The sequence below is a fragment of the Oreochromis niloticus genome, linkage group LG13, assembly GCF_001858045.2.
Source record: "Oreochromis niloticus isolate F11D_XX linkage group LG13, O_niloticus_UMD_NMBU, whole genome shotgun sequence".
Taxonomy (NCBI): Eukaryota; Metazoa; Chordata; class Actinopteri; order Cichliformes; family Cichlidae; genus Oreochromis; species Oreochromis niloticus.
Genome location: NC_031978.2, coordinates 16,710,724 through 16,730,038, shown reverse-complemented (window position 1 = coordinate 16,730,038; position 19,315 = coordinate 16,710,724). Strand labels below are relative to the sequence as shown.

General features: G+C 42.9%; 2 protein-coding genes across 3 annotated transcripts in view; one reads left to right on the top strand and one right to left on the bottom strand.

Moving 5' to 3' along the window:
- Nucleotides 1–12,319, top strand: part of spock2 (SPARC (osteonectin), cwcv and kazal like domains proteoglycan 2) — a 42,289-nt gene extending 29,970 nt beyond the window's left edge. For both annotated transcript variants that reach the window (XM_019367060.2, XM_003451949.5), the window contains 8 exons: nucleotides 6,492–6,606; nucleotides 6,985–7,090; nucleotides 8,065–8,173; nucleotides 8,299–8,433; nucleotides 9,177–9,395; nucleotides 9,841–9,903; nucleotides 10,607–10,738; nucleotides 11,312–12,319. In XM_019367060.2, the coding sequence (XP_019222605.1) occupies nucleotides 6,492–6,606; nucleotides 6,985–7,090; nucleotides 8,065–8,173; nucleotides 8,299–8,433; nucleotides 9,177–9,395; nucleotides 9,841–9,903; nucleotides 10,607–10,738; nucleotides 11,312–11,451 (1,019 nt within the window). In that variant the 3' untranslated portion in view covers nucleotides 11,452–12,319. The remainder of the gene's footprint in view (nucleotides 1–6,491; nucleotides 6,607–6,984; nucleotides 7,091–8,064; nucleotides 8,174–8,298; nucleotides 8,434–9,176; nucleotides 9,396–9,840; nucleotides 9,904–10,606; nucleotides 10,739–11,311) is intronic.
- A 4,096-nt stretch (nucleotides 12,320–16,415) lies between these two features.
- tysnd1 (trypsin like peroxisomal matrix peptidase 1) lies at nucleotides 16,416–19,315 on the bottom strand. Its single transcript, XM_005456586.4, has 5 exons — nucleotides 19,176–19,315; nucleotides 17,996–19,069; nucleotides 17,333–17,463; nucleotides 17,025–17,210; nucleotides 16,416–16,844 (listed from the first exon to the last, which is right to left on the bottom strand). The coding sequence occupies exons 2-5, from the start codon at nucleotides 19,066–19,068 to the stop codon at nucleotides 16,642–16,644; spliced, it is 1,593 nt and encodes a 530-aa protein (XP_005456643.1). The 5' UTR covers nucleotide 19,069; nucleotides 19,176–19,315; the 3' UTR covers nucleotides 16,416–16,641.

Genomic DNA, 19,315 nt, shown 5'->3' with positions numbered 1-19,315 from the left:
AAGCATATGATCCTTGATCCTGTGCTTTGCGTTTGTGTGGGAGCCCCATCAGAAACCTGCCCATTATGCTAGCAGTGCAGCAGCCCCCCCCCCCCCCCCCCCCCAACGGCTCTGCGCGCCCCCCACTTCGGGAACCACTGCCTTAATGTAGCAAATGGTTATTCAGCAGTCTGTACTCAGACCAGCCCTTATGGCACCAACAACCATGGCACGTTCAAAGTCGTTAAAATCATCTTTTTTTTTATCCCCATTCTTATGCTTGGTTTGAACTTCAGTGAGCTGGCTTTACCATGTCTCCATGCCTAAATGAACTCAGTTACTGCCATGTGATTGGTTGATTAGATAGTTGCATGAGCAGTTGAGTAGGTATGCCGATCACAGTGGCTGATGAGTGTACATCCAAACTCTAAGGGATGATGTTGAGACAGTGCAAGGCCAGATTAAGATCCATCTAATTTCTTAACCTCTTATCTGATTGAGGGTCACAGGTGACTGGAGCCTATCTCAGCTGAGAGGGTATACAGATTACTGTCCCATTCACACTCACATCCATAGCTACGGTCAATTTGGAACCACCAGTTCTTCAGTCATTATCTTGCAAGACAATCGAAGATTTCCAGTAGTACACAAGTGGCCACACAAAGCCACGCTAATAGTCGGGTTTTAATTCTCATTTAACTTGTTGCCATGGCAAACATTAAAAAATGAAATGTCATCTTTGAACCTAATCCTGAGTTTTTGAGGCTCTCATCTTATCTATTTTGCAGTCAAACATACCAGCATACTGTGGATCAACTTCACAAGTGGCATTTGCGTCTTCAGCTTTTATGAAACTTTAAAATGCTTGCCTTAGGTTGTCAGATGAGTAGTATTTCACATCTTTCATTTCACACAGCATAAAACCCTTCATCTATCTATTTCCCCTTCTCTCATTCTGACGCAAGTGTGTTATCTCCCTCCATTGATCTGCCTTCCTTTATGACTGGCCTAATGAAGCGAAAGAGTGAAAAGAGGAGATTTGTCCCTCTGAGACATCACTAAATCAGTGTGATGTCTTTACTCCGAAGCTCTGAGCCTACAGGCCTCATTTCTCAGCCGGGCTGCCCAGACTGCTACACTGCTTTGCAGAGGAAGACAGAGCTTTAGAAATGTCAACAGACACGAGAGCCAAAGCCGTCAACAGACTGAGGTGGAAATTTGCATTCAGGAATCGTAGTAGCTGACTCCACTTTAGTCGATGCTGTCCCGAATGAGGGTGGCCAAGAGAGCTCACCGCAGCTTATTAAAGGACAGATAGATAAGACACAAGCCAATTAAGGAATTGCCTTCATTTATTTGACATTACATGCACAGCACAACTAAATACGCTGTGAATATCTCTGATGGGACAAAACACTTTGTGTCCCTTGGAAACATTTGCATTGTCTTTGTTTGACTTGTGGTGTGTTGGTACTTTAGCAGATAATTGTGTGAAATTTAGTGAAAATGACCCCAAATGTAGACTCATGAGCAGGTGTCAAGTGAAAAGAACATTTTATTTAAGGCAAACCAAAATCCATCAGTAAACACAGGAACATGGGGACACTCTACAGGAACAGTACAGACTGGGATGAATAGTAGCATGAACATGAAACAGGGTGAGACAACAAAGAACTATGGGGAGATAAGGGCTATATAAACACACAAGATAATTAATGAGATGTGGAATAGCAGGGAACACAACAGAAATTAATCTGAGAAACAAGACTGAGGGAAAGTACAACAAAATACAGCGTACACAAGGCAGGAGATCCCATAAAGTTGATTCTGTTCATCTGGACGTAGCATTTTCAGTTTTCTATCAGTGAAGGATTGGCAGGAGACTTCCAAAATACAATAGGAAGAACTGACCAAAGGGAATATCACTGATGGAGACTATACATGGGGAACACAAGAGAGGCAGGGAAAACTGGAAGAACTCAACAGTAACTGGAACAAAAACACAAATAACACAATAACAAACTAAGAAACAAACTGACTATAACCAGGAATCAACAGAACTCTGAAGTCCAAAACACAAAAGGCTGGGTGAAAGACCCAGAACCAAAACAAATAGTTAATCCCAATCTTAATATCATCAGATGGCTCAGTTGATACCTTTTCTCCACTTTGCTGTTGGCCCTACAAGCCACTTTGCAACCTGACGCAACCGATGCATCTGCTCTGCCTCCTCTGTCATGTGCTGCTCCAGCAGAACTAATCCATACAATTGTTTGACTAATGTTGGCCTTGGTGAAGTGTATATATTTGTGAATAGGATCTGCAGTACATGTGTTGCAAAATGAATGAGTATTTGTCACTAATTTCCTTATGTTTTGCTGTTTCCATTGTCTAAAGCTGCACTGCAGTGATCTCTCTTTGTTGCTGTAAAAACAGGTCCAGGAAATCTACAGTTGATTTGTGCAGCCCCATAAAGGACTAAATTGGCATACTTAAAGACATTAAATTGTGGTAGACAAACTGTTGTAATGTAATGTTGTAAGAGTAATCAAGCACACACACCCTAACAATTAAGTGCATGTGTAGAGCACTGATGTTTTTATGTATACCTTTAAGTGTACAGTGGATTTGCATATGCTGATCTACGATAGAGAGGACAATAAATGGTAAATGGACATTTTCTGGATATATTAAAGGCAAACAGCATGGTGAAATTTGCTGAACCCACACTTTACAAGGACTGTACCTCTAGAGAAGGGATTCAAATATAAGGCACGGGGGCCTGAATCGGCCCAGTAAAGACTCCACTGGATGGCTTTGAAAAATAAAGACCACAATATACCCGCTGTAATGGTCGCTTCACTCACTACCACAACAATGTTTCACAGAAACTTGAATTCATACCCACTGTTAAGGCACAGGAAGCCATTGCAGTATTGTCCTGAAGGATCAGTGTCGCCACTCAGATAACATCGCCACTAAAGTACTACTATTGGAGGAGAAGAAGTCAAAACTAGAAGCCAAGACTTTGTCTACGTTGTCGAAATCGGCGCACAACACAAGCAATTCATCAAGCATAAAAACAGCATAAGAAGGAGGGCACACATTTAGGGTTTTCAATTATAATACGTTTTGTAGCTTTTCCTGCTGATAAAACCTCGTCCATGGCCGTTCATGCTACACCAAAGTAAATAAGTCTTTCCGACTCCACTTATGATCAAAGTGAGCTGTATGTGGCCCACCATGTATCTGACATCGCTGATCTAGAGGGTATTAATAAATGTAAGGGATAATCTGTTTAAAACAAGATAAAAACAATGGATAGACCGTTTTGTTTTTGTTGGGAAAATCTTGCCCTTTGCAAAATATCTCCACTGCTATTACCTTGTTTTTATTTTACAACAACCAGCGCTTCTGGCGCTCCCCCTACCAGGGACTTTGCCCAGCTCTTTGTACACAGTGCACACATCATGTACTGTATGCGCACTACTCCAACTCTAAACCTCCAAAAACAGAAAAACACCCAATTAAGTTCCCTGGGGAATTTCCCTTTGTCCTTCTCACCATCACCTCTTCCTGAGCATCCTATTTAGGCCCGCCTGGGGTTCCTTCTATCCAGTAATTTCAAACTATACAAGGCTGTGAAGGAAACAGCCTGTTATTCCAACTCTAGAGGGGGGTCAACCTTGCCTTGTACTTGTAACAAATTATGTTTTTGCTCCTGAGTCTCTTCTATTTAACATTTTCTAAGGACATTCAGTAAATCTCCACTGTAATCTGAATTGTAGTCCTTTCACTGCTCTTTCTTCCTTACACAGTTTGTGAGTATGTAATGGTTTTTACACATTACACGCTGGATTTGCATATATCATTCCCAGGTAGACAGGACAATAAATTGTAAATGGACACTTCCTGGTGTTATGTCAAAGGCAGACCGCATGAAAATGGGTGAATGTGCTGAGTCCACTCTCTATGAGGACTATTGATAGATGTTGTGAGATCCAACCTGTTTAAAACAAGGTAGAGCCAAAAGAGAGACTCTTTAGTCCACTTTGCCTTGCACGTGAAACAAATTATGTTTTTGCTCCTGAGGCTCTTCTATTTAGCATTTTCTAAGGAAATGTAATAATTTAATTTTATAAATTGTGTTAAATCTCAGTCATTTTACTGCTATTTCTTCCATATAGGTCTGGTGAATGTGTAAAGTGTTTTAGATGGTATAAAGCTGCCACTAATCAGCATTTTTACAGAATATGATCATCTACTAAATGTAAAATTAAAGCCAGCAGCTTATCTTAGCACAAAAGCTGGAAATAACACAGTATATCTTAATTGTTTATTTTATACAAAATAAAAATATATGTAATGTAATGTTGCCAAGTTGCCTGCAGTTATAGCATCATATTTAGCAGCAGTAATTTACTCGTCTTGATCCAGGCAGGACTATTTTTGCTCGAAGTGCAGGCACACCTGAGTACACTCCTACCTAGAAAACAACATAGCACCAATGACATTAGAGACTGGGTGTGTAAATACTAGATAAAAGAGCTGATGATGAGGATGTGGCCTGAGTGCTGCTTCCGTTATCCCCAATCTGCAGGGATAAACCTCATGCAAATCTCGATTGGATTAGACTGAAGCACGGGGAGCCTAATTAGGAGAGGTTTACTGCTGGAGGCATTAGTTTAAAACCAGAGGAGAGACTTTCTGAAAGTAAAAAGAATTAAAGTAGGTGGGTGCACCGGGGAATAGATGGAAAAATAGTGGAATGCGAGGTGGAAAATAATAAGCAAAACAGGCAGGCCAAGAGTGAGGGCGCACAGCGAGGATGTCTGATGTGAGGAGAAGACAAAGGAATGTGAAAAGATGGAAGAAAGGTGGCTTGATAAACATGATTGCACAACAGGGGGTTTGAGACACGGAGAGGGAGAGAGTTCTTAGAAACACCAGATTGAGCTGCAAATCACAGTCAACCCAGAAATGATTCCCAGACCACGGAGAGCCTGTTGCTATGGAAACGTCATCATCGCAAGCACTGCTTTAATCCGTGGAAGCCTGTTAAGTTAACATGAGGCTCAGGCAGCCACCTTATGCTTCTGTACTCACAACACAACGCCGTGCCAGCATTGTAGCCACTCACTACAGACGAGATTTATTTACGAATGTTTTTGCTATTAGAAAAATCAGGATCATCTTATTTGTATTTATGTTTTTCCTTCTCTCTTTCCTTTGAATTCTTTGGTTGAATGAATTGCAAAACATATAGCCTTTTGCGTACGTGGCCTTTTACCTACTACACTTAATCGCCTTCTCCTTCATGTCAGAGAGAGGGTCCCCAAAGGGTGGAATTGGCTGATGCACCGTGATTCTGCTGATGCGCTGGTGTGAATTGGACAGGGCAGGTGGTGAAACATCAAACCTGCGAGGAAAAGAAAGGCGGGCGGCAGCAAAAGAGGACAGAGTCGAGTAAGAAAAGCTGGGAGACGTCTGTGATATTGTGTACTGAGATAGTGTACACAATCAATGCCAGCTGGGATAAGGAGCAACCAGAGAATAAGGCTCCACTGCTGACAGTTTAAATGGATGAGGAGTCTGCATCTGAGCATTAATGCCTCCAAGCCTTCTCCCCAGCAGCAGAGCAGTCAGTCAGTCAGTTATACAACCAGCTCAGCCATAGCAGGATTGGGGGGGGGTTGTATTGTTTTGGATTTGCTACTCAAATCAGATCTCTGTCGGTTCGCTTCAATAATCCTGTGATGTAGGCAGAATTAATGTATTCTGCAACCAGAAAGGACAAGAGAGGAGATCCTAAGCCTGCCTGCTAACTGCCATAAAACAGGATACAGTAAGGATTCAAGGCGAACCTCAGTCCTACATATGAAGTCTGTGATAGCAGTGTGAAAATAAACTGTATCCTGTGTAGCTGTGCTGATGGATAGTGCAGGTGAATATAGGCTGAAGTAGTTAAAGAGAATAGAGGGTGACATCCAGGTCAGGCTCCAGGAGGCCTGGGAGGAAGAGACAGATATGACATATGAGCATGTGTGAGGTGCTGCTTGCAGAGAGTGTGATGGATGTGGCACACCGAGGTAGAAATTCTGGCTTTAGCCCAGATTGCAGGAATTATTTAAGTGTAGTAGAAAATTTAAATATGTAAGTAGAAGAAGTCTGCAAGTTATTAAATGCTTTTTTTTTAAAATAAATATCAGCTGATTGAGGAGCTAAATAGGATCAACACAAGCACAAGTGCATAAAAGCAAACTAAAGAAGCTCTTGTTATTTTATGTTCAAGAATAAGATTTTTCCTCCCAATAAATAAAAGTGCCTCAGAGTGCATATTTAAAATAGTGCAACACCAACAGTTCTGCACAGCTCGAGTCATTTAGACTGACTCTCGGGTTATGCTGAGCAAGTAGGGGGCAGAAAAAGACAGAAAAGGGGGAAAGGGAGCGAGGAAAAGTGAAGCAGTGTGGAAGGTAAAGCACATGTCTCATTTTCTTTTTTCTCCCCAGATGTAGACACCACCAAGGACCCTTGTCAAAAGGTTAAGTGCAGCCGACACAAGGTGTGTATCGCCCAGGGCTACCAGAGAGCTGTGTGCGTCAACCGCAAGAAACTTGAACACAGGTGAGTGTGTGTAGCCCCTGGGCAAAAATTGACTAATTCCCAAAACACAAAAATAGTCCAAAAACAAAAAAATCTTCTTTACGCGCACTAACATGAGGTCAACTCAACCAAGCATGCACTCCGTAGTTTGCTGTAAACTCGAGTGTTTATCCCTGTCGGCCACACTCGTAGTATTAAAGCTTGTTTGTGCACCAGTGTAAGTACGACTGCCTGCTGTTTAATGATAAGCTAATGCATTCGGACAACACAGAGGAGGCCTGTTAGCTTCGCGCTTGTGTTTTGGTGCTGCTGTGTGTGTACTCTGAATTAACGCAGCAGTTGCTGTCTAAGCTGGACTTAGCCAGGCTGACATGTTTGTGTTGTCCCCTTGTCCTGCAGGCTGAAGCAGCCCGCTCTCAGGTCTCCTGATGGAAACTGTCACCCCTGTCCTATCTCCTCCACTGGGCCTGTGTGTGGATCTGATGGACACAACTATGCCTCAAAGGTACACCTCCACTGCCCACTTTAATTAACCTGTTAATGTCTAAACAATTACACAATTGCCAGAAATTTACTAAACTGCCTGACAAATTAAAAACATCAAATAATAATTTAAAAATAGTTTTAATTTGCATCATATTTGCTGTGTCTGGCTTTTATTCTGGGTTTTTTGGGAAAAAAATCACACTGATGATGTGGAATACTCCAAAACTGACAAAACCTAACCATATTGTGCATATCGAATATGATTAATGAGTGGTTAAATGGTTAAAAAGTGAGATTTATGGTTGAATTTTATACATATAGCAAAACAACAGTACAAAGTTGACTGCACTGAGCACCACTTTAATTTTTCCATGTGGTTTTACGTATATTAGCAGTGCTGTGACTGTGATGTGCACTTGAGCTCCTCTAATGTGGCTCGTTCCCCTCGGTGAACATTATTACATGCTGATTCAACACATAAATTCCGCTACTATATGCTACGTTGCTAAATAGCCTTGACAACTCTTGCAAATTTAGGTCATACGGATGTACACATACTTTTACACACATCTTGAAATGCGTGGTACATGCTGTACGTGCTCTGCCTCGTGGGGTAAGAACCGACACACACCTTTGCACATTCAGAGCTAAGCAGTGTGAGGAGAATCTCAAGGGACACAAAGCTGAGACAAAGAGCCGTGATGTATGGCCTCAGAGGAACCAATTGGTGGCTTGCGGTGACAGAATCCCATGTGTTTATTGATTAATGCTTTGTCTTTTGAATCACTATTTCTGACCTTGTGTGCAAGTAAAGGTTGGGAAGCGCATTCAAGAGCAGGACTCTGATTTTGAATTAAGGTTTACAGTCGGTCACCTCATGAATATTTGATCTGCGTTGCGGCAATAACTCATTTCACTTCACCTTTGTGTCCCCTTGTCGATGTCATCGGTGTGTGTGTGCGCGTGTGTTTAATGACTGTATGTGTGTTGCAGTGCAAGCTGGAGCAGCAGGCGTGTCTTACGGGGAAGGATCTTACCCTGAAGTGTTCTGGGCTGTGTCCTTGTCCAACTACTGCTCCTACAACCAAGGAGAGTAAACATGGTGAGAGCAACATACATGACATACAACTCGTGTGTTTTTATTCTCACACATCTACTCAAGCATAACAGCCATCATAACTGCATAAATAGGTGCAACAAATATTTTTCTCTCCTGTACTTACACAGAGGGCTGCACCGGGCAGGATCTGGCTGATCTCGGGGAGCGTCTGAGGGACTGGTTCCAGCTACTGCAGAGTAATGCCAAGCAGAACAACAACAGCAAGCCCGGGGCCAAAGCCACTGCAGTCAGCACCACATCAGGTTAGAGCTACTACTTAATAAACTCATTGCATGAAGAGGGCATTTCAATGCTTTAGATACAGGGTTGCGTACTATAAAATGTCCAAGAAAGCCATTAAATCTATTTTTCAAAGCAGAAGACAAAGCTTGTTTCTGCTGCTGACAGTCGACACTGTAGCTCTTGGCTGTTTAACACTGTACGTCTCTGGATCTCTAAATTCACAAAAAATAATTGATGCCTCATAAAGAAATAAACTGGATGCCTTCCACAAGCTATTTTCTGGTTCAAGGATTTGTAATCAGTAATCGTATCAGCCAATCACTATAATTAAAATAGCAAAAAGAAGTACAGCAGGAAAATCAAATTCTAATAAATGTGGTTTTACAATCCTGTTGGCGCCACTTGCAACCATTTGCCTGAAACTATCTTGGATGGATAGTGTAACATAACGCTGCATCACATACGGGAGGATGTTTATGCTTCAGGGTACAATCGGGAAGTTGCAAGCATCAACCGGCGTTGTAAAGCCGGGAGAACAATACGACATAATGTCATTTTCATATGCAAAACTTTTTCTTTCTTTTTTTTTAACGTTGAAACTGGCAGCACTGGAAGAGCGCAGCATTAGGAGGATGATAAATGCAGTTGATTTGCATTGGAAACAGGAGATGTTTCTGAGCATGCTGGCATGATTTTTTCCGTTTGTGCAGCTGTCCCCCTGAAAAAAGTCTCTGTTTGTTTGTCTGCCTCTGTGTGTTGGCAGTGCTGGACAGGAGCCTGGTGGCCAGCTGTAAGGACTCCATAGGCTGGATGTTCTCCAAGCTGGACACCAATAGCGACCTGTACCTGGATCAGGCCGAGCTGGCTGCCATCAACCTAGACAAGTATGAGGTCTGCATTCGGCCCTTCTTCAACTCCTGCGATTCCTACAGGGACGGCAAGGTCTCCACTGCCGAATGGTGCCTCTGCTTCTGGAGAGAGAGTGAGTGTTCAGGGGATTATGTGAGGTTTGCAGGCTTGTGGATTCGCACTCGCTTGTCTGTATGCTGACATTTTCCCTTCTAGCACATGCAATCAAACTTCAAGGCGCTCGGCTGCCCTCGAGGTGTAGCTGCGTCTGTGTTGTGCGCTGGCCCATCAGTGTTTGTCTTCCTCCTCATCCTTCAGTCCCCCTATGGGCCGAAACGGTCACCGCAAGGCACTAAAAACATTTCTGCTGCTTGTTGACAGCCTGGTTCTCCCACAGCTCTCGGAGATTGAGCGTGTCAGCCGAGCAGCCGAGCAGAAACTAGGTCCCAGGATTGTACAGCTATTTATTTGGGAAGAAAGGGTCCTAAAATACATGGATTATAGTTGCAGCTCTCTAAGATTTTTGTTATTTTCTCTCTTCTGTGACTAATTGTGCCTTTATTTCCACTTCTTTTAAGAACCCCCATGCCTCGCTGAACTCGAGAGGATCCAAGTATTAGACGGCGGCAAGAGGAAGTTTGGTAGGTGCAGGGGGTTAGTCCCTGATCCTTTCTGTGGATTATAACATGATACGGGGCGTCTTTGTGTTTGTCTTACGCGTACATGTTAAGAAGTAAAGAGGAGCAGTGTGTGATTATGTGTGAGTGTGCATGTGCGCACTGCAGATTTTGATTTTGGCTTGCTGACTGGGCTCTGAGTCAAGACTCTCCAAGGACACAGAGCGGTGAGCAGGGGGCAGTCTGCCAGCCTGACGCGCTGACGTTCCCCCGAAAGACTGGATGGACAGTTCAGCCGTCCCTAATTATTATTTTTCATTACATTTACAAATGTATCAAAACACAATTAAGCGACACAACAGATCCGCCCATCTCTGAAGTTTACAACCAGGCTAATTTTTTTGCCTCACCGATAAACACAGCTACACTTAAGTGTGATCACAGGCAGCTTTTTATACGTCCTCCCTTATAACATAATGATAGCCAGCCACCCCCACATCACCTCAGTAAGCTGCAGCATGCTGACTTCCTCTGGGTATTCCTCCATGAACATATTGTTTTCATGGAATATAGAATTAGCCTCCACATATGCTGCATGCATTATATTGTCACTCGGGCTCAGCGCCATGTGTGATGAGCCGCACTGAGAAATTGTGCGAGATTGAAGGCGAGGCCGCTTTACCTTACTCGGCTCTTATTTATTTATGTGTGTGCGTGTAAATGGCAGGTCGATTCATTCCTAGCTGTGACGAAGACGGCTTCTACAGGAAGCAGCAGTGTGACAGGGGGGAGTGTTGGTGTGTCGACCAAAACGGAGGAGAAGTGGCCGGATCGAGGATTCGTGGCAAGCCAGATTGCGGTGAGTGTCGAAAGGTTTCAGATGCCGATAAAAAACTGATTTTTTGAACTTGAAAGCTGAATGCAGTGAAAGATCAGTGCAGATCAGCGCAATTCTGCACGTGTCCCCGGTGCATGCATTCTGCACAAGGCTTTCTTTATGTTAAAGGGCTGAGGCCCACTGCAGCATAACTCACAGTAGGGACCAAGTGCCACATTCATGTGTCCGGAGTCATTTGCATTCTAAAGCGCCGCTTGTCGCTGTGAGAAAAGTCTTTCAAGATAAATGAGGACTGGTTGGACTGAACCTGTGCCTGATAAGAATAGGTCCCTTGGCAAGGTTTAGAAATAGCTATTAAAATCCAGACAAAGTCAAACACATGCCCCCCCCCTTTTTTTTTGCCATTGCAGTCAGTGTTTTTAAATTGATTTTAGCATTTCTCACTGGCACAGAAAGGACTCCATCAAAGCTGAGAGGAAGGCATGCTGAACAGAATATATTGCAATGTGCAAGATGGCCACAGCGGATAATTCGATTTCTCTGCATTCACCCCCCCTCCCATGCCCCGTGTGTTTTCTCTCCGTCTTCCCGCAGATTACGAAATGGCATATTCAGGTGATTTTGGAAGTGGGGTTGGATGGGAAGACGAGGAGGAGAAAGAAGCCGAGGAGACTGCAGAGGAGGCTGAAGAAGAGGAGGTGGGAGAGGTGGATGACGGGGGATATATCTGGTAAACGGGCCAACCAATCTCTAAAGGAGCATCTCAGTGGGCCCAAACTTACACACACACACACCTATACACACAAATCCTGCAAAGAGATGGACGGGATCAAGCGCTCACACTCAGAACAACACGGGATTATAAAGATAAGGAAAGGGGGGGAATTGGCACAGGTTGGGAGGGTGAAGATACAGATGCTATGGAAGTAATTCTTGTTACAGGATGATAAAGAGCAAGGGAGGGGTGGGGGAGATCACAGTTAAGAAATTATGGGTCTGGTGTCATGAATTTTGTCCTTCATACTTGTGAATCTTTGTTCTTTTCTGTTGTCTGTCCTTTAAACTATCTTTGAGCAGTTTTTAGCTGATGCATAATGGAGACTTTAAGAAGCTGCAGGTGCTTTGCATTAAAAAGAATAAAACAAAGCGAGATCGGGTGCACTTCAGTAGTCCAAATTGGCCTCTTTCATCGATCATGTTTGCAGATTAACAACATTTAGATAACCAGTTTTGCTTTAAGGCAGAAATCTGGCAAAAAAAAGAAAAGAAAAGAGAGAAAGCCACATTAGAATATTGAAAAGCACCTTTTGACTTTGCCATTTTCATCTCTTATGCTTCAGCTCTTATGTGACAGTAGTGCTCTGTCTCATTCATGACTTAAGAAATGTTTCTCATGCGTCACTCTTTAGCTTGTATATATTGTGTGTATCAGAAGGCAGAATGTCACCTATTAGTCCCGTAATCAATGCCTTGAAAGACTAGCAGAACATGCTGCTTAGTTGACAAGTGTACATCGTATCATAGTGTGGATTGGTTATTGTGTTTAATAAAAAAATGGAATAAAATAAACGTATCTATGTGGCTCCAGTGGCCACCGTACAACTGAGTGTGTTCTCTTTTCTTTTCATGTCTAAACTGGAGCCAAAGCACCTTGTTCCCCGGCTGCACAAGGGGAGCCCAGCTCTCCATTTGCTGAAAATGACATAACATGCATTAGGGTTGACCTGAACACAATAGGAGTGTTAATGTGGGTTACCAGGAGATTGAACTTTGGAGCTTAGCACCACTGGAACCCTTGAAACAAGCCACATAGCTCTTTTTATTTAGCGTTTTAATATCAACTCATTAACAGTGAACTGAGGGTCTTAAAAATTCAGCGTACTCACCGGTAAGCAAATACTGGGCTATCCTATAGACATACACATATACTAAATATCTATAGCACTGTGAAAAAGTCTTGAACCGCTCTTCATTCCTTTAATTTCCTAGGAAACTGGGAACAGGGAAATAGAGTGTATATTTTATGTTTACAGAGATACAAAATGCTATGACAGAGTTTATCTGTATTTGCTTTTGCTAATAGTAAATCGTCTTTATTCTTAATGATATAATCAAAATATACATCTAATTAAGATAATGAATGTCTGTTCTAATGTCTGGATTTTGTGTGTGTAGACAGCTGTAACCTTGATAGATTAGTGTCTGTGTGTGTCTACGGGAATGTGAAAAGAAATGTGTCTCCAGCCCATCATTATACATGATTCTGAATAAGAAAAATGGTATGACAGTACAATTTTCTGTATGTTTGTCACACTTAAATGTTGCAAATCAAATCAATTTAAATATTAGACAAAGACAAGGCAAGTAAATGCAGTTTCTAAATGAAAAATCAAACCTACTGGTTTAAAGTGTATATTTAAAATGTGACAAACAATATAAAAAAAGAGGAAATTGGGACACGGAATCATAATTCATGTAGAGTTTGCTGATAGTTAATCAGGTATAAGTTTAATTGATGTAACAAGTGAGAAAATATAGTAATGATTCTAGTGGCTGGCCACTCACTGAGAGCTTGTGTGGAGATGCCCTTGGAAGCTCTGTGTGTGTGAGAGAGAGAGAGGAGGAGGGGAGGTGGGGAGTGAGTGCAACACTGAGGAGCCACTAATCTAAAAGAATGTCTGACTTTAACATGTCTGATTCAATAAAAGACATTATATTGAGTGTGTTAACAAGGTGCCAGTTTTTGCTTATGCTTAAATGATTCATAGGTCAGCATTAAAGGGGGGGGGCAAAAACAGCCAGTGTCCAAAGATAGACCTTCAGAAAGCCTGGAGAACTATTGACTGAGACCACTAAATACAATGAAATAAAACTACAAATATATTTCAAAATGACATGTGAGCTGGGAAAGCCGACTTTCTGATGCATAGCTTTGACATTTGTTCCTTTTTTCCTGGAACATTGAAAAGCAGCACTAAAGTCTGTCATTTTCTGCTGTTTCTCTCTAAATCTGCACTTTGAACAATACAATAAAATAACAAAAATAACATGCTGGTTTAGAAAGTTGACTGTATTTCTGTGCAGCTTGTTAGTGTGGAAAAAATGGCAAATAAGCACAACATAAGTACAGCAGATGGGCTGATCGGTATGATTAATTAGGCAAACGGTTAGTCATAAACCAGAGTTTTGGACGAAGGGAAATTCTGAGACACTAACTGAAGAACAAGTCAGATTTAATAAATGTAAGGGATCCTTTACAAGAAAAGGTCCTATAGCACTTACAATAAGTGTTTGTGTTTCTAAAAGAACATCTCATTTTTGGCCAGGATATCAGCGAGTCAATCTGGCAGACAGAAAGGTGCTTACATGCATGACTGACGTCCAGGGGATGAAGCTTACTCAGCAAAGTCACCTTGCATGGGTTCATGATTTTACCAGAATTCTCTGATAAACAAATTCACCTAATGCTGTGTTGGATGAACTGTTTTTTTGTTTCACTTTTTTTGTTGTTGTTGTTTCATAATACTGACCTACATGTGTGCACCAATACCCATATAACATCGATAAGCTGAAACTGTTAGATACTACATTACTCAAAAAAATTGCTGGAACACATTGAAAACACATCAGATCCCAGTGGGAAAACAATGCTGGATACCTATACTGATGTGGACTGGGTAATGTGTTAGGGGGGAAAAGGATGTCACATCTTTTGATGGAAATTAAAGTTATCAACCTATACAGGGCTGAATTCAAAGAAATCCTTAAAATCAAATGGAAAAAATGATCTAATTTGATTGGAGCAACTCAAAATGGTAATCAGTAGTTTCTATGGCCCCCATGTGCTTGTATGAATACCTGACATTGTTGGGGCATGCTCCTAATGAGAAGACGGATAGTGTCCTGAGGAATCTCTTCCCAGATGTGGGCCAGGCCATCACTGAGGTCCTGGACAGTCTTGAGTCTCCACAACTTCTCCAGATCCTTTCACATAGTCGCGTGTGCTCAGGGTGAACCTGCTTTTAACTGTGAAAAGCACAGGGTGCCAGTGGTGGACCTGCCAATTGTGGTATTCTATGTCAAATGTCAATCGGGCTCAATGGTGCTAGGAAGTGAGCGCAGGGTCCGCTAGTGGATGTCAGGCCCTCAGGCCACTCTCAGTCTGTTTCTGATTGTTTGGTCAGAGACATTCACACCAGTGACCTGCTGGAACTCATTTTGTAGCTCCAGTAGTCTTCATCCTGTTCCTTCTTCTACAAAGCAGCAAATACCAGTCCTGCTGATGGGTTCAAGGCCTTCAACAGGGCCTTGTCAGGCTCTCTGCCCGTCTCCTGGAAGCTCCTCCATGCTCGAGAGACTGTGCTGGGAGACGCAGCAAACCTGGTATCCTGGAAGACTTGAACTACCTGTGCAACCTCTGTAGGATCCAGGTATCACCTCATGCTATTAGAGGCTCTGACCCTGGCTAAATGCAAAACTAGTGAGAAAGGTTGTCTCAATGTTGCTTCTTTACTGCATCTGTTGTTAATTTCATTACCACCAAAGCAGCTGAAACTGATTAACAACCCTCTGCTACTTAACTGACCAGATCGAGACCCCAGAAGTTTAACTGACTTGATGCTATACTCTTAATTAAAAGTGGTCCTTTGAGTTTTTCCAGTAGCGTGTAGACCGGTCAGAATATAACTACTACTTCTTCTAAAATAAAAACTTCCCTCTAGCAAAGTTGGTTACAGATGCACAGACAGGCTAGCCATATTTGTGATTACAGATATCAAATTGAAATCTATATATTTGTGGTTTCCTTATTTTAATGAGCAGTGCAGCATGGACGAACACTGGACCTATAATAAGATGCTATTTAAAAAAAAAAACAAAAAAAAACACTATTTGAAACATATGCGTCTCTGTGCGAAATGCTCCTTAAGGATTCAGTGTTCTTGTCAGCTCATTTCTACCCCTACCGCACCTCATTCTGCAGTGAAGTGTGGCTTGTAGCTATGGGAGACCAGCAGAAATGAGATACAGACACAAGTCTGCATATCAGCACTTCTAACAGTACAATGCCTTTAGAAAACTCTCTCCTCAGCCTCCTCGGGACACTGCTGAAAACTCTCCACTGTGAACTATTCAGCCTGGGAACAGTGAAATAGAAACCTTTCAGCATGTTAGAGCGTATGCACATCCTCAGGAGTTCAGGCCCAGAAAGCTCGTCTTAGCATTGTAAAAACTGACAGCAACCAATCCTCTGAAATGTCATTTCTCAGTTTCACGTTTCTGTGATAATGGAAATCAGAACCAGTAGCTTCCCGGTGGGTGAAACCTCAAATGTGTTCGCTGTGAGTGGGTACGTCTGCCAACAGATGTCTGAATACCTGAAACCGACAGCAGTCCTCTGGCTACCCAAAGGGACCAATCATTTTCAGCAGCCTGTCAGCTTATTATGCTGAATATTCCTCCCCGCCTGGTAAAAAAAACAAAAACTGTATGCACCAGACGCAGGTGTAAATCCTAACACATGCTCTGAGAAATGTGTCTTTGATGCTGTAACTGTAACATAAATAAGGATCAAAAGTTGGAGGATTCGCTTTTTTTATCCCAGCAGTTTACGTAATCTTTTTTTTTTGTTATTTTATAAATGAATAAATGTATTTCATAACCTTGGGAATCCAGCAGCACACCAAGAAAACACTAAACATTAGCTGAAAAAAAATTAATTTAATGTAATTATTGTGCAATTAAACAGGTATAAATGTACTTAAAGTGCCTGTAAACATTAGTACCCTTATAAAGATTTTCTGGTTAATCACATGACTCTGAGATGACAATTAAGCAGTAATTATTCCTTCAGTTGCAAACGTCTCATCTAATTCATTCTGATTTGTTATCTCTATCACGTGTCAGTGTAGTGCAGGGGTCCTCGGTTACAGTTTGCTCTGAGCACCTTGTAGTCTCCACACCCTCCTGATTTCTTTTTCTGTGCTGTCCAGCTCCCTGAATACATTAACATCCTTTGTCTGCTCAAAGTGCTGCAACAATCTCTGGAAAACAGTCACTGGGACGCTGAAGTTCAGGTGTGGGTAAGTCACTTTAGTGGCCATGTCTCGCGTGTTGCTGGAAACGATCCCTGCAACACAACAAAGAAACATTTTTTGTGAATTTAAAACCGCAAATACAGCAGTGCTGACTGAACCACTGTTATAAGCACAGCTGACTTTTCCCTGCACAGAGACGTTTTCTGTGGTTATCATGTGCCCCCCTCTGTTCAAAAGGTGTACATGGCTTTCTTCCTGCAGGACATCCTTACCCAGCAGCTCTCCTGAGCATCTCTGCACCACAGCACCCCCGCTGGTCCCCGCTTGTACTGCACATGTGGTCTGGAGCATGACAGGCTGGCAATTCCAGCTAATGGCTTTGGAGAGGACGCCGCAGGTCAGGGACGGACCGCAGCTTCGACCCAGCCCACCGTATCCGACGACAACTACAGATTCACCTGAAGTTAAAAACCGTAATGGCCTTTTCTAAGTGTAAAGAAGCAGGAAATCTCTTCTGGCACTGCTTATAAAAAAATAACAATAATTCTACTGTTTCTGCTGCACAAGACTGAAATCAAACCTGGAATGAAACTCTGACACATCCGTGAGACCACAGCTTCTGGGACAGCATCTCTGAGCTGCACCAAAGCGAGGTCATAGGGTGAAGATGCTTTAGTGGAAAAAAGGACATCACCCACTGAATCATGGACTCTGAGAAAAGAAAATCACCAAAAAAGTGAGGATTATTAGTCTTACACATTCGGTGATCACAAAACATACTTCCAAAATGTGGTGAAGATGCTAACAAAACATGAAAGACCATAATCCCATATGGTGTAGATCCATACAGAAAGCAAGGGTGAATTTCACTTTGTCTTTGATGCAGCAAGTCCGTGTCAGCTTATAGGACTGTACATACATTCAGAAGTTTATTACTTCCTATAAATTACACTCGTTTTTTCCAGGCTGGAATAATAGTACAGAATACATCTTTAGTGGCGTTAAAAATCAAGAATTTGATGCACAAGTTTGAATATATTTCTGATTTTCTCTCATCCAAACCCGGTCAATCTGCAGGCAAGTTCCTAGTACTTGTTTTTGCTTGTTTTTTTCTACCCAAAATTGTGTTAGGTTTGAAAAGAAGACTAAGATTAGTGAATTAACACATTTTAGTGTTTAATAAGGTTTAAATTAATTTATGCTTCAATTAGGAGGGGGTCTAAGATAGTGAATGTGCCATCACCTGTCCCTGTGGTGGAACTTCAAGCGGACTTTAGACTTCCTGTTGACAACATGCCTGCACGTCACAACCAATCGAGAGCCAACAACAACCCCTGAACCCCAGAACTGCCCGCTGTCCACAAAGCAAACAGTGGGGTATTTAACAGCTTTTGACTCGTGAGCAGCGGTGGACATCTGGATGCCCGACTCTCCTGGATGAAGCCAAACATTTCTGAGGGGATCCTGGACACTCATGCAGCTGATGAGATTCCTGAAGACCAACTGGGCAGAGCAGACCAGAGTGAGGCCAATCCACTCATTGGCCTTCCAGCCAAATGGAGACACGATCAGCCCGATGAGGTGCACGCTGCCTGCACCTTTCACCACAAACAACCCTCCACCTTCTGTGCCTGGCAGGCAGCGGGCATCTGTGAGGATGACAGCGTTATCTTCTCCAGCGAGGTTACTGATGATACCTCTGCTGAGGGTGCTGATGAAGAGATCCAAGCAGAGGGAGCCAAAAGGTGAGCCGCAGGCAACAACAGAGCAGCCCTTCTGGAGAGGCACACTGCTCTTCCAGGGGATGGTGCCTGAATCCTGGCTGCTGTCTAGCACCACACCTGCCCTGAGTACAGCAAACCAGCTGAGGAATTGGAAATCTCTGAGCAGCTCCTGATCCTCCTCATCACAATGGAAACGCCACTGGTCAGCCTCCTGAAAAACTGCCTGGAAAGCGTGTTTAAACTCCATGCAGTTCACCAGCATCAGCAGCTCGGCTGTAGCCTCCTCCTGCCCTGCTGCCGTTTTGCTTCTGGAGGGTGTGATTGTTGCTCTCTGTGCGCTCTGCTTGGTGTCAGTTGGAAAGCTGACGCGGATTTGAAGTTTGGCACTGAAGCTGCGAGGTGGCAAGAAGTCGTGGTCCCAGTAGAGGGGGTCTCCGTTGGTGATGAAACGTGAAAACGGGAGTCCGGTGCATATGATGATTCCTGTTCGAGGGTGGACAACAACTCCGCTGCAGCTCACCGGTTTCTTTGCCGAAGACGCCTCTGACACCTTCACAACACAGCAGCGCCTCTCCACGTCCTTTAACTCCATGCTCCAGCAAAGCAAATCAACAAATATTTTAACGGCGTTTAAAACACTCGGAAACGCAGAAAAAGCAGCTCATTAAAAATGTGTACATGCCAGGAGTGAGAACAAACCTTCAGATAAGTCACTGTGACCTCAAGTTTAAACTATTTATCAAAAATATTTCCCACAGTGTCGTCTAACTTCTTCGCCCTGTTTCTAACTTCCTGGTTCTGCTTCGTTCCTGCACCTGATTGGTCTGAAAGCAAACACC

Bases quoted from the DNA above. Each gene is read 5' to 3' on its own strand.
- tysnd1 (XM_005456586.4), bottom strand. From the start codon at position 19,068: ATGGAGTTAAAGGACGTGGAGAGGCGCTGCTGTGTTGTGAAGGTGTCA. The intron at 17,211-17,332 runs GTTTGATTTCAG...TTTTAACTTCAG, and splicing joins GTGTCAGAGTTTCATTCCAG to GTGAATCTGTAGTTGTCGTC. The intron at 16,845-17,024 runs GTAAGGATGTCC...GTTGTGTTGCAG, and splicing joins ATGCTCAGGAGAGCTGCTGG to GGATCGTTTCCAGCAACACG.